This window comes from Typopeltis vanoorti, chromosome 24 (assembly GCF_054136105.1).
Source record: "Typopeltis vanoorti isolate ZY-2024b chromosome 24, IOZ_Tvanoo_1.0, whole genome shotgun sequence".
Taxonomy (NCBI): domain Eukaryota; kingdom Metazoa; phylum Arthropoda; class Arachnida; order Uropygi; family Thelyphonidae; genus Typopeltis; species Typopeltis vanoorti.
Window position 1 is genome coordinate 55,113,937 of NC_143572.1, and position 15,555 is coordinate 55,129,491.

The following is a 15,555-nucleotide window of genomic DNA, read 5'->3' on the forward strand; positions in this document are numbered from 1 at the left end:
AAGGTCTAAATTATATGAAAACAATAAATCATAGAATAGGTTTAGGCTGGTCTGTAATAGGAAAGCTAAATAAAATTTGGAATAATAATAAAATAAGTAAACAGCTGAAACTAAAAATATATAACTCAATGGTATTTGCCTGTGGTCTTCTACGGATCTGAAAGTTGGATAACGAAGAGAAAAGAAGAAATAAAATTACAAATGTTTGAACCAAATGCTTACAAAAAATAAACCAAACTAAATGGACTGAGAAAAAGACCAATCAAATATTGAGGGATGAACTAAATTACAAAGAACTAATATTAGACAAACTAAATAAAAAAAGATTAAAATGGTACGGACATGTAAACAGAATGAATCAACAAAGATTACCTTACATTGCCCTACAGCGATGGAAAACCACCAAATGGACAAGGGGCAGACCAAGGTTAAGATGGATCACTAATATTAAGAAAGCTGCTAAGAACAACAGACTTCAAAATTCAAAAAATCAACCTTCCTTCTCTTAATGAATACTTTATTAAGAGAAGAGTGGAGAAGATGGACTCATGAAGTACTCAACCTGTCTTGGCTGAAGAGAATCAATCAATCTGCATTTTTTGGTTTATTGGCATGGGAAAGTCACCAAAGAGAAACTGGAGTTCATATTCACATTCTTCAAATTCTGTTGAATTAGAATTTGAGGAAAGAAGCTGGCTGCTTGTAGTAATTGTTTCACCAATAATATAAATTGTAACAAAAGTGGCAAAGTCGGTATTATGTTTATTTGTGTACTCTGCATAGAAGTAGTTGATTTAAAGCAAATATGACAACATGGTAGGATGTGCAGATAACAGCAAATAGTAATTCTATTTGGTGAATTATAGATTTAGTAGAGCATAGTGCTCCAAGGTTAAAGTAACAAATTGCAAGTAGAGGAAGCAAAGCTAGATCACAAGAAGGTCTTCTGATCTTGTGTCCAGTCCTCACCTTTTCATGGTGCACCCCATTAGTACATTAGTAGATATTCATCTTGATACTGAATGAATGAGGATGAATGTCAATTTAGGATTTAGTTGACCAAATTGTATTCTTTATTGACTTGAACCAAAAGAAAGCAGTGATACAACAAGATAAAATGTCATGCCAACTGGGTGCCACTCAGTTAATCAAGGCCCCCCGCTGTTTTCATCTGGGAAAATGGGGTGAACAGTGAAAAGTCAGCTGCTAGAACAAACTCAAACTTAATACCACCAGAATTCAAGATAAGCACCATCAGCATAAGTATCAATGGAAAAGAAGTAGAACTGAAGCAAAAGAATTAGAGAAATACCATGTTAACATAATTGGTGTCATCGAAACAAAGAATGGCAAAAACTAGTCAGATTCTTCTAAATAACTGCAATTTGTTATTTTCAAGCGCAATAATTATCATCAGTAATTTTCTGATATGTACCCTCAAGGGATGTTCAGGCTTCTAAATGACAGCACTACATGATTAAGTTTATATTATTATTAATTTCATATCAACAATTTCCCACCAAATTAGTCAATTACTTGTCAGCATTTCAGTATTGTCGTATCTAACATTTCGTTCTATGGCATACCCTCTGATTGAATCTAGGTATGCTTTTCTTTCCCTGATTATTATTGCCACCACAAATATAAATACATATGGTGGTAATAATAATCAGGGAAAGCAAAGAATAGTATTAAACACTAAACATGAAGACAAACTTCTTGATTGGTAGGTAATTTTAAGTAGAGTGATGTATGCAAAAATCGAAATAAGGAAAGTTTTATCTAGTGCGAAGTAACTTCACTGTTGGAAAAGCATTAAAACATGAACTTAATTTCTTGTCAAGTATAATATCAAAATGGAAAATTGGACAGTGAGACTTATTTGTGCCTGTTTTTTCACAGAAGATTCTACCAAAAAAGAAGTGGAAGAATTTTGTGAGTCACTAGAAAAGACAGCTAACGTAAAGGAAAAGTTTATCATTGTTAGAGATAAAAACAGCAGGGTAGAAAATGAATACCAGACATAGAGGTGTTTCAAGAAAATTTGAAGAAAAGAGTAAAGCTAATAATAATGGAAAGTACTTGTTAGATTTCTGTTCAAGACAGGGACTAGTCATCACTAACACTATGTTCCAGCATAAAGATGTACCTAAATTCACATGGAAAGAAGGCACAAGAAAGAAAGATTCATTAACTTGTTATTGTTGATAGCAATATCTTCATGCAGGTTCATATTGAACCTGCATGAAGAATATAGGAAGATATTGCTGGTTCAAAACGAGTACACAGGAAATTAGGAATGGAATGAGAGTACCATTTAGTTTGAGTATGATGAAATGAATATCATATTTAGCCTCTTAACGTACCTATTAAAAATCAGAAAGCGGTTGTTTTTCTGCCAATTTTTTGGGCGAGGGTGATTTGCTGGATCAAATTCATCATTATTTGAAAAATAATGATGAATTTGTGCAAACGCAAACGAAATAGCTGATACATGCCGTTGACAACTTGTCTTGGCCGAAAGGAAATAGGCACAAGATTGTCTAGCGTCTATATTCGGTTGTATTTATATGTGAAACCAAAATTCAAAATCAATTTTGGTGCAAGACGACTTTGTATGTTAAGGGTTTAAAAGAAAAATATGTAAGAAATTTTTAAAAAGGATCATATGATGCAGCTTTAGGGGTAAACTGTAAAATATACAAAAAGAGTATTCAAGAAAAAAACCCAAAGAGTTTGTACATATAAGAACCGCATCTTGAAGACTCAGTTGAAGAAAACATTGATTCAGCCAGATAGGCTGAATCAATCAATGAAGTTGTCTGCAAGGATAGAAAAATCAAGTCCATGGTGGACTAAAGAAGTTAGAGACAGTTATAGAAATGAAGAAAGCATATCAAAAGTTCTTAGCATATAAATCAACAAGTGCACTGAAAAAATAGAGAGAAAAATGTAGTAATACCAAGCACATGAAAAGTAGCTAAACAAAAGTCATGGGAAGATCTTAGTAAGAATATATATGAGAAATATCAGGAAGGTGGTAAAATGTTCTAGAGGCTAGTGAATGAGTTTACACAGATGAGGAAATAGCATTGTAAAATGAATCATGAGATAATGAAGTTCTTACCTTCAGTTTTTGTGAAAACTGAAGATAACACTGTCCTAATGTGATGTATAGGAATGTAAGACATGATAATTAATAAATAACATAAAACATATTTACCTTACATATATATTTTTATTAGTATAAAATTTTTGTTCTAGGGCAATCATCTTCAGTCTGCTCTTCATAAACAACGAGAAAAGAAACTGGTATATTGAACAATGACGTGTGAACTGCACATACATGATATAAAATTTGTCGTGGTCTAATTATATTAAGAGTCTAGTAAAAATAACTAACATAATTAAATAAATAAATAAACACACACACCATCATCATTATTATTAGCTACTGTCAATCCATTGCTGGGTGAATGCCTTTCCAAGATTACTCTAAAGCTGTCTGTCAATGGCTTTCTTTCTCCATATTACTCCTGCAGATCTGACAAATCATCAATCCACCATGATTTGGGTCTGTGTCATTTTTCATTTCATGGAATAAAATCCAATATGTTTGTCCATCGTTGATCGTCTTCAAGCAATATTCTCAGCCCATTGCTACTTCAGATGTTTCACTCTTCCTATGATATCAGAGACTTTGGTTTAATTTCTTATCCACATATTCCTTTTGTGATCCAATCTTGTGATACCAAACTAAATTGTGTTGTTCTTCATTTTTGAATTTCCTTTGCAGTGTCCATGTTTCAAAGGAGTATGTCAATATAGGAAGAATACATTGGTTAAAAACTTTTTTTTAGGCATAATGGTAACTGTATTTTGAATATTGACTGTAATTTTCCAAATGCTTTCCACCCAAGATTACAGATTCTAGTTAACAGGAAAACAAGGGATGATATAGAGGTCTATAAACTTCTAAATGGGTGTTGTAGGATATTATCTGAAGAAATTTTTCATTATATGGAAGGTGGGGGAGAGAACATGGGGCATCCATGGAAGTTAAGTTTGCTGCAGTCAAGAAAGAGGTAAGAGCTAGGTTTTTCTCCTATAGAGCGGTGAGTGAGTGGAATAGTTTGTAATAAGTGGAATAGGGGGGTACCAATTGCATCTAGTGTGAACAAATTTAAAGGAAGGTATGACAGCACTGGTTTGGTTGATTTATAACCTCTTTCTCGATGAGTGCTTGACTCCCTGGAGATCTCAGATATTTCATCATTATTGATTTTGATTATTTCTAGTTTGACATGCTATTGAACATAACTTGGGTCTTCTTTAGGCCAACTGTTTTGCTAGCAATTTGGGGTTTTTGGATACAAGTCACATCAAGTCCACCTTCCTTACTAATGGTTTTACAGAATCATATGTCACCTGCATTTATCTTTACCTTGCCAGTGTGGATTATTGTATTTTGGTCAAACAGATAGATCTGTAGCCATGTGTAGTGATGAACATTTAGGCTATGTTAAGTTCCATGAGCCAGAATAATCGGGCTCGTGGAACTTAACATAGTAAAAATAACTAACATAATTAAATAAATAAATAAACACACACATAAATAAACATAGTGAAGATGGTAAAATAAATATAGAAATAGACAACAAAATCAGCAAAGCTGGTGTGGTGGGAAGTCAATTAATAAATTCATATGGAATAAGAGAGAAATTAGCTGGAACACTAAATTAGCTGTATACAAGACAGTGTTCAAACCAGTTTTAACATGGATCTGAGAGCTGGGTCAGAAGTAAAACACTTGACCAAAGACTAGAGACCGCAGATATGAGAGCCCTGAGAAAGATTATAGGTGTGAACAGATGGCATCAATGGCAATATCATATTAAAAATGAGGATATTAGGAAAGAACTTGGCATTGTCAGCATCCAGGAATGCGTTAGCAGAGCTAATCTCAATGGTGGTATGGTCACTTAAATAGAATGGGAGAGGAAAGATTAGCAAAACAAGTGTTCTCTGCCAGGTTGGCAGGAAAACGACCCAGAGGAAGACCAAGATATAGGTGGATTGATATGGTACAAAGTGCCTTAGACGATAGAAATATAAGATCTGATAATGTTGGAGTCTTGACAAGTAACAGACTGATTTGGAGGAAAATTGTAGATAGGAAGTTTGTAATGATGTAATTTTTTTCATGTAGTACTATCATATCCTGCACACCCCCTTGAGGGTACATGGCAGGAATTTGATGATGATGATGATAAACACACATGCCATCATCATCATTATTATTAGCTACTGTCAATCCACTGCTGGGTGAATGCCTTTCCAAGATTCCAATATTTTTACTATCTCACAACTCTCTTTGCAAAATATGTTTATGCAAAGAGAGTTGTGAGACCTTGCTGCATTAACTTGAATCTAAAATGGAAATGGACTCAATTATCCCTCTTATGGGAAGTAGTTCAGGGATTCCAAAATCGACTTAAATTTAATTGTTTATGTATGTATCTATCTATCTATATATATATATATATATTTTTTTATTTTCTTTATTTTTTATTTTTTAAAATCATGTTCAAGTTATTTTTATTAGAACCTTAATATAATTAGACCATGATGCTCTATATCATGTACGTGCAGTTCATGCATCATTGATGAATATACCAGTTTCTGTTCTTGTTGTTTAATATGAAATTAAACAACATTAGATTAACTGTATGCTAGGTTTTTTTTAAATTAGTTTTAACTTATGGATCTGAGAGTTGGTTTAGAAGTAAAACATTTGATCAAACCCAGAGACATCAGATATGAGAGTTCTGAGAAAAATTAGGAGAGTGAACGGATGGTATCAATGGCAGAATCATATTAGAAATGAAGATATTAGGAAAGAACTTAACATTGTTAGCTTTCGAGAATATGTGAGTGGAGATCTTATCATGTGGTATAGTCTCAAACTGAATGGGAGAGAGGGAGGAAATATTAGGCACAGTTTTTAGTAAAGATGTCAAACTAAATATCTGAAAATAGCTAACAGAATTAGCAAACTACTATGGCAGGAAGGCAGTTGTTTTACAGAATAGGCAAAAACTGTATACAAGGCTTTTTTTTAATTCTAACTATAATTTTGATGAAAATACCTGCCTTTTGTTGGATGAATCACGTTGACAAGAGGGAGATTCTTATAAACATAGTCCTTGCTTGACTTTGTGTGTGATGTACAGTTTGAACATAGGTATTAAATCTATGGTAAAAAAGTTTAGAAATATTTTAAATGTTTTACATATATTATGAGCCTGGTTAGCTGATTGGATAGTATATCTGCTCCCCAACCAGCAAGATTTGTAAACGTCTTTAGGTGAGAAATGAATTTCATCATCCATTATGAAACTACTGCACAGCTTACTGTTGAAGCCTTAATTAGCTTGACAGTTCCATGTTTTCTGGGTTCTATAGATTTGCCTTTCATGGGTGGGGAAACTAAAATAATGTCAGTAATACTCCCTGTATGGAAAAATTAGCTGCTAAATCAAAAGCTTGAGTATATTAATTTCATTAATATATTGTCTATGCTTTGATTGGTTTTATTAATCCATTCAGTAAGTTAAGAATTGGAATTGGTTTGGTTTGGTTGAGTAAGGATGTAAAATTTAATATCTTTAAATTCAAAAATTAAACAAAATGAAGTCATAACAACTGAACAGAAGTAGAGGTAAAGTGTATTTTAAGTAATAATAGGAGGTTGGAGGGGGGGGGGGGATATTTGGATTAGTGGAAGTGGAATTTCAACATTAAAGTATGTTGTTTCATATTAGAAACTGATTTTAGACTTAAATGTTCTTGCAATTGTAATGTCAGTTGAAACTCACATTAGTCCTGATTTACGCTCATGCGTAGACCCACACTTCACCATGCAAACATTCGAAACCAAAAATCCCATGGAATAGGTCAGTCAATCCTTATTCTCATAGTGTCATATGATTGTATATTGCATGTGTTCTCCTGGCTTTATGCTTGTTTTGTGGGATGAAAAACCCAAATATGAAGTCCATGTCCTGAACAGAAATCTATCAAGTATTTAGCATTATTATCAACTTTGATATTTCTTCAGATTTTCCCAAAACATTTGTCTGAAAATAATTTCCTACTCTGCTATTTAGATCTCCAACAATGACCACATTTTTCTTTGTGAGTGCCTTCTGTAATGACTAAAAATTCCTCTACCTTTTCCTTAGTAGAACTTTCTATTAGACCATAGGCACAAATAAGTATTATTGTCCAATTCCCCATTTGGATGTTTACCTTTGTCACTCTACTTGATTATTTCTTGCCATTCAACAATTTATTCTTGTTAAAGATACCAAGCAATTTTATAAGTTAGGGTTTAATCCTTTTTTCCTAAGTAAGCAAACAGACAAGTAAGTCAAGTCTGCACCTGCACGTAGTGCAAGTCTGGGGCAACTTGTGGTAAAGGTGGAGTAAGCTCTGATCACTTTCCTTAGTATTTTCCCCTAATGCAAAGCACATCCCCTTGCGGAGATGTATGATGCTATGCATTAAAGGTAAGGGCCACTACCCAGTTGCCTCAGACTGGCACTAAGTGCAGGCGCAAACTTGACTTACTTGTCTGTTTGCTTACTTGGGGAAAAAAGGATTAAAACCTAGCTTATAAAATTGCTTGGTATCTTTAACATAGTATATCCAAGTTAAAAAAACTTTCTACATCTTACTCTCATTTGGAGATTTTTATTTAATAAGGTCAAAGCACCTTGTGGCAACTTGTTTAGGTAAAATTTATAAGCTCTGCATTACATCACCCTTGGCATTTTTATGGTCTGCCTCCCACTGATGAGACCTCAATAAAGGTCGAAACCAGTCTGAGTAGTGGCCCTTACCTTTAATGCATAGCATCATACATCTCTGCAAGGGGATGTGCTTTGCATTAGGGGAAAATACTAAGGAAAGTGATCAGAGCTTACTCCACCTTTACCACAAGTTGCCTCAGACTTGAACTACGTGCAGGTGCAAACTTGACTTACTTGGGAAAAAAGGATTAAAACCTAGCTTATAAAATTGCTTGGTATCTTTAACATAGTATACCCAAGTTAAAAAAAACTTTCTACAAATTATTCTTGTGATTTGCATTGAGTATTGTAGCTGCTCCTTTTTTTTTGTGATCATTGTCTGAATATAACAAAAACAGATGAGATTCTTCTAAATAACAGTTATTTAGAAGAATCTCACCTGTTTTTGTTTTCTTTGATTAACACCAATTATATCAGTATGGTGCTTCTCTAATTCCACTTCTTTCCCATTGATGGTTTGTATGCTGATGGTACCTATCTTAAATTCTACTGATGCTAAGTGGGAGTTTGCTCCAATTGCTGATGAAAGCAGTGGGTCTTGTTTAACTGGGCATTGCCTGAGCCAGCATGATATTTCATTGTGTTGTGCCATCATGTTTCTTTCTGGTTTAAGATAGTATTGGTTGGCCAAATCTCAAATTCCCAACTCATCCTCATTCATTTGATATCGAATAGATGCCCACTAACTTGGTGCATTCTTTTGAAATGCCTATAGTCTCAGTAATTTCACGCACTTTGACTCGCCCATCATCCAATACCGTATTGTGCACTTGATCAATGATTTCTGGTGTTGTTGCACTTTTTGGCTATCCTTCACGTGGATCATCTTCAAGGCTGGTACGGCCAAGTTTAAACTCGGCAGCCCATTTCTTAATTGTCAAAAATGAAGGAGAAGAGTGCTCAAACTTTTATGAACTTCGAATGAATTTCTTTTGGCATTAAACCTTCTTTTACAAAGAATTTTATAACTGCATGATACTCAATTTTATCCATTTCAAGGGAATACAGACAACACTTTTGCTTGACAGCTGTATAAAACAAACTACTTGATAAAATGACTTGCAATTTCACATGGATGCGTATGACAAATGTACCAACTTAGAAAAAAAAAAATCTTGTCGATAGTGTTGCCATCTATGGTTGAGGCCGAGAACTTTTCAGACCACCCATGTAAGTGATTTCAAAAAGATGTTTATTTTTATGACTTGAATTACTTGAAATAAGATAACATTATGTAGAAAGATTTTTACCTTTGGTATATACTATGTTAAAGATACCAAGCAATTTTATAAGCTAAGTTTTAATCCTTTTTCCCAAGTAAGTCAAGTTTATGCCTGCATGTAGTGCAAGTCTGAGGCAACTTGTAGTAAAGGTGGAGTAAGATCCGATCACTGTCCTTAGTATTTTCCCCTAATGCAAAGCACATTCCCTTGCGGAAATGTATGATGCTATGCATTAAAGGCAAGGGCCACTACCTAGACCAGTTTTGACCTTTATTGAGGTCTCATCAGTGGGAGCCAGACCCAAAAAATGCCAAGGTTGAAGCAATGCAGAGCTTATAAATTTTATCTAAACAAGTTGCCACAAGGTGCTTTGACCTTATTAAATAAAAAATAAAACTCTTCGGGTGAGAGTAAGATGTAGAAAGTTTTTTAACTTGGATATACTATGTTAAAGATACAAGCAATTTTATAAGCTAGGTTTTAATCCTTTTTTCCCAAGTAAGCAAACAGACAAGTAAGCCGAGTTTGCTCCTGAACGTAGTTCAAGTCAGAGGCAACTTGTGGTAAAGGTGGAGTAAACTCCGATCACTTTCCTTAGTATTTCCTCCTAATGCAGGAAAGTGATCGGAGCTTACTCCACCTTTACCACGAGTTGCCTCAGACTTGAACTACGTTCAGGCGCAAACTCGACTTATTTGTCTATTTGCTTACTTGGGAAAAAAAGGATTTAAACCTAGCTTATAAAATTGCTTGGTATATTTAACATAATATATACCCAAGGTAAAAAATTTTCTACATCTTACTCTCATCCTGAGATTTTTTATTTAATAAAGTCTAAGCACCTTGTGGCAACTTGTTTAGGTAAAATTTATAAGCTCTGCATTACTTCAACCTTGGCATTTTTTGAGTCTGATTCCCACTGACGAGACCTCTATTAAGATCGAAATTGGTCTGGATAGTGGCCCTTGCCTTTAATGCATAGCATCATACATCTCTGCAAGGTGATGTGTTTTGCATTAGGGGAAATACTAAGGAAAGGGATCAGAGCTTACTCTACCTTTACTATGAGTTGCCTCAGACCTGAACTATGTTCAGGTGCAAACTTGACTTACTTGTCTGTTTGCTTACTTAGGAAAAAGGATTAAAACCTAGCTTATAAAATTGCTTGGTATCTTTAACAAAGATAACATTATGTTTGAGATTTTCTCTACCATTAAAACAGTTTATAAATAGTAATTTTAGACAAAACTTCTGTCAGAAAAATTTAAGCTGGTATGTCATATATCTATCAAAATGTGCCTGCTCAGTGTGAAAGGGATGTGACATGTGACCAAGCAAGTTCTTGCTGGTGCACAACATGTGCACCGTGCAACCTGTGCCATTGTGAGTGTGTTAAAATTTATTTGCATTACACCCTACTTGATATTGCCACTTATTCAGTCATTTATCTTTGCATTTAATATTAAATCCTGAAGCTACCCCTTTTTTCTCTGATTCTTGAGTAAATGAAGAAGAATTTCACTTGGAATGCTTTACATCACTAACAATAATTGACAGTAGAAACCCAAGAAAACATTCTTTTCTTGGGTTTCTACCCAAGAAAAGAATGTTTTCTTTTCTTGGGTAGAAACATCTCATGTCATCTCAGTAGCAACTTCTCATGTTATCCTTGGAGAAATTATTTACTGTGGCATGAAAAAAAATTGATTAATAAAATAAAATAAAATTGCAAGTGTTCAAAACTTCCAAATATGTTAATTATGCTTGTTGAAGTTTCTGGCTTCAATAATTGAATTTTATCAATTGACATAAATATTCCCTAAAGAAAGAAATACATATCTGTTTGCAATTGCACTCTTAAAATTTGACCAATTATATTTTTAATGGAATGATAATACTTTATTTATAATAATTAAATACTTTATATAAGAATAATAGTTTAATGCAGAATTATGGTAGATGAACAAAATTCTTAGTTATGTGCCTGCTCATATTAATTCACTGGGAACATAAATAATTTTTTTTTTAATGCTTGAAATCAGTTTCTCATTACGAATGAATTATTAGGATTTATTTTAGTTGCATTGTTTATAGACAAAAATAATAAGAGACATAATTTTTTTATTTTAATTAAAACTAAAAAAAATTTTAAATTTTAAAATTTTTTTTAGCTGTAAGTGGAGAAGTGTTAGATGATGATATCGCCAATAAAAGGAGAAAACGTTCTTCGTCTTTAGATTCTGTACCGGTTCCTCAGAAAGTAGTCATTCCTTCACCACCTGCTGTAACACATGTCACCACTGTTTCTTCAAATTTAACATCAATATCATCTGTGGTTCGTCCTTCAATAGTAACAACAGTCGCTCAGCCACCTGTTCCAACCCGTACAGTAACTCTTCCTGTTGGCCCTAGTCCAGTTAAAATTTCTCTGACAACTACTTCACAGAGGTTAACAAATACTGTGTCTGCAGCCCATACACCTAAGGTAAGCTATCCATATATTTGGGGAAGAGAACAAATATAACAGGTAAAGTTTGTCACTTCTGAAATATCAATCCTTAGAATATTGCATTCTAGAATTAAGATACCAAGTACTGATAAGTTTGTAACTTAAATGTTAAAATATTAATTTGGGGTTCTCAAACTTTATACTTTTTTTGATGCCATTCCTATGTTAAAAAATTATTATTCTTAATGTTTTGTTATATTTGCCTGTGCACAAATAAAAAGAATGACATTGTTTTCATAGTCAACTAAGTTGCTAATGTAAAAGAATAAAAAGAAAAAGCATTTTTTAGCATGTAACATTACTGCATATTCTATATTTCAATATGATTTTGAAATGTTTTTATCCTTTGCAGATTAATTTATTAAGTAGTTTAATCATATTCCTGATGTAAGATAATGTATACAATCTTTGTTTGCAATATATAATGATGGTGTAGTATCTCATAAACACATTATCCTATGACTTTTTTTATCCTTGAAACTAATTATTAGAATACAAATAGAAAATGGATACAACAATACAATGTTCATTCATACTTATTGTAAATATAAGTTTGCTTTGAGGTTACATGTATACACAGCAGTTTCTTTGCTCTTGAAATTTGTCCCACTTATGTATGTAGGAAACAATACTTAGCTAATCAATTTAATTTGTATACATAAGTGAAACAAATTTCAAGAACAAAGAAACTGCTGTGTTGATGTAAGCTCAAAGCAAATTGATACAAATTATAGCAAAACTCAGTAATTTTTGCAGAATATTAGGTATATTTAACATTTACAGATCAGGGTTAGCAATACTTATGTTCAGTGCTAGCAAAAGATATTATGAGGATATTCTCCTATTGAAGTGCATTAATTCACATATTTACCAAAAAATGAGTGATTTTGATATTATCAATATTTGCTAAGAGTTCCAACATTTGGAAATGGTGTGAATATTGAGGGCTGTCAAATTTTGCACAATATAAAAATTGTTTACTAACTATTATAATAACGGAATTAACTCACTTAAATTATTTTTTATTCGTAGAATTTTCACCTGAGTATCACAGGCATCATCAGTACAGGTACAAGGCTAATTAAACTATAACTGCTATATTCACAAAGCACCACCTAAGTAGGTAAGGTTAAATTTCCTAAATTTATTTAATTATTATTATTATTATTTATTTATTTTTAAGAATTTAAATTATATTATTTAGTTATTTAATTATTCAATATTAATTATTTAATTATAATAATTACTTTTTTTTAAAATAAATATATACATATGTGTGTATACAATTATATGTTAGGAAAGATTTGCTGCTTTATAAAGTACTATCTCCCACAAGGGTGAAAGACGTAGACCATTGGATCTGTTTAGGTTAGGGATGTGAAGTAATGTTTCACATGTTTCTTTGTATAGCCGTTCTATTAGGAACTGACTTTTGTGAATGACTTTTGTCTTGTTCCACTTTACTCTATGTCTGGTGTTAGTGGCATGTTCTGCAATTCTAGACTGTTCAGGTTCAAGGTACTGGATGTACGACTGGTGTTCTTCTAACCGGACATGAGCAGATTTTCCTGTTTGTCCGAAATATGATAATCCACATGAGCAGGGAATCTGGTAGACACCTGGATAGCTGAGATGTGGGAGCTTGTCCTTTGGAGACATTAGGAATGTGGAGATTTTTCTGATGGGTCAAAAAGCCACACAGATATTTAGTGGTTTTAGCACCAACATCTAGACTAATCATAATCTCTGAATCGTCTAGATGCAGATCGGAAATTTTATTTCTGAAGTCCACAGAATTTTTTATATATGTAACAGTTCTTCTAGTTGAAGAAGTGAGTAAATTTGACAGAAATTTTGATATTTTGTAAGTGGGACAACTTATACAGTCTACAACCGGTCTTAATGGAATTCCTGGCTTATGTACTTTTGGAAGATCATATAATCTTGGTGGGCACCAGAAGGAGGTCTTTAGTGTTTTCTTTTTATCTTCATCCCATATCGATATTTTTTCTATAAGGACATTAAGCTTTTTTATTTGACTACCAGTAGGATCTGAAGTGAGGGGCCTATAAATCGAATAGTCATGGAGTAACAGTGATATTTTTCTCTCGTATTCTCTTCTGTCTTGGATGACTACAGCCTTCCCTTTGTCAGCTTTCATAATAATTAGGTTCTTGTTATTTTTTAGCGATTTCAGTGCTTTTTGTCCAGCATATGATAGGTTCGGCCGCGGAGGCTTCACGTTAAAAAGAATTTTTGCACACTCGAATCTTGTTCTGTTAGCTGTTTTTTAGGGTAAGGATCGAAAGGTTGTCTTGTCCCACTCACAAAATATCAAAATTTCTGTCAAATTTACTCACTTCTTCAATTAGAAGAACTGCTACATATATAAAAAATTCTGTGGACTTCAGAAATAAAATTTCCAATCTGCATCTAGACGATTCTGAGATTATGATTAGTCTAGATGTTGTTTCGCTATTTACGAATGTTCTGTTGGCGGACAGCATAGAATTACTACACCAAGAATTTCTTCCAGACATTGTCAAATTATTTGAATTTGTAATAAAGTCCAGTTATTTTTCCTTTAAAAACTTATACCAGCAAATAGAAGGGATAGCAATGGGTAATCCAATATCTCCTGCTATTGCCAACTGCTTCATGGAGCATTTCGAACAGCGTATCTTTGACAACATTACACCCAGACCTAACATTTGGTTCAGATATGTAGACGACATTTTTGCCATATGGAAGGGCACCTCAGAAGGACTACAACAGTTTCTCTCAAAAATTAATGCACTTCATCCAAGGATCCAGTTCACCCTAGAAGTAGAAGTAAATAAGCAGTTAGCCTTTCTAGACCTCTTGATTCTTTGCCAACCAGATGGTTATCTACAATTCACAGTCTATAGGAAAGAGACTCATACAGGCCAGTACATCCATGCTGAATCACATCACCATCCCAGCCAAAAGGCAGGTACTATAAAAACACTAGTTCATAGATCCAACTCCTTTTGTTCTTCAGAAGAACTTTTACAAAAAGAGTTACAGTATATTAATTCCTCCTTCATATCCAATGGCTATAAGAAGTCCTTCATAAAAAGAGCTTTAAGTAGTCGTGCTCCAGCATCCTCTTCAAGTACAGAAGAACCTACATGTATACCTATCCCCTATGTACACAGGGTTAGTGAATGCATAGCTAAGGTGCTAAAACCACTAAATATCTGTGTGGCTTTTTGACCCATCAGAAAAATATCCACATTCCTAATGTCTCCAAAGGACAAGCTCCCACATCTCAACTATCCAGGTGTCTACCAGATTCCCTGCTCATGTGGATTATCATATTTCGGACAAACAGGAAAATCTGCTCATGTCCGGTTAGAAGAACACCAGTCGTACATCCAGTACCTTGAACCTGAACAGTCTGGAATTGCAGAACATGCCACTAACACCAGACATAGAGTTAAGTGGAACAAGACAAAAGTCAGTTCCTAATGGAACGGCTATACAAAGAAACATGTGAAACATTACTTCACATCCCTAACCTAAACAGATCCGATGGTCTACGTCTTTCACCCTTGTGGGAGATAGTACTTTATAAAGCAGCAGATCTTTCCTAACATATAATTGTATACACACATATATATATATTTATTTTAAAAAAAAATATTATAATTAAATAATTAATATTGAATAATTAAATAATATAATTTAAATTCTTAAAAATAAATAAATAAATAATAATAATAATAATAATTAAATAAATTTAGGAAATTTAACATTAGCTACTTAGGTGGCGCTTTGTGAATATAGCAGTTATTGTTTAATTAGCCTTGTACCTGTACTGATGATGCCTGTGATACTCAGGTGAAAATTCTACAAATAAAGAATAATTTACGTGAGTTAATTCCGTTATTATAATAGTTAGTAATATGTCTACTCACGGTATTTC

At 33.4% G+C, this 15,555-nt stretch overlaps 1 protein-coding gene across 7 annotated transcripts in view; it reads left to right on the plus strand.

Moving 5' to 3' along the window:
• Window positions 1-15,555, plus strand: part of LOC150093229 (uncharacterized) — a 307,481-nt gene that overhangs the window by 43,161 nt on the left and 248,765 nt on the right. For 6 of the 7 annotated variants that reach the window (XM_090413531.1, XM_090413528.1, XM_090413534.1 and 3 more), the window contains exon 7: window positions 11,269-11,582. In XM_090413531.1, the coding sequence (XP_090269657.1) occupies window positions 11,269-11,582 (314 nt within the window). The remainder of the gene's footprint in view (window positions 1-11,268; window positions 11,583-15,555) is intronic. The other variant, XM_090413532.1, reaches the window with a different exon arrangement.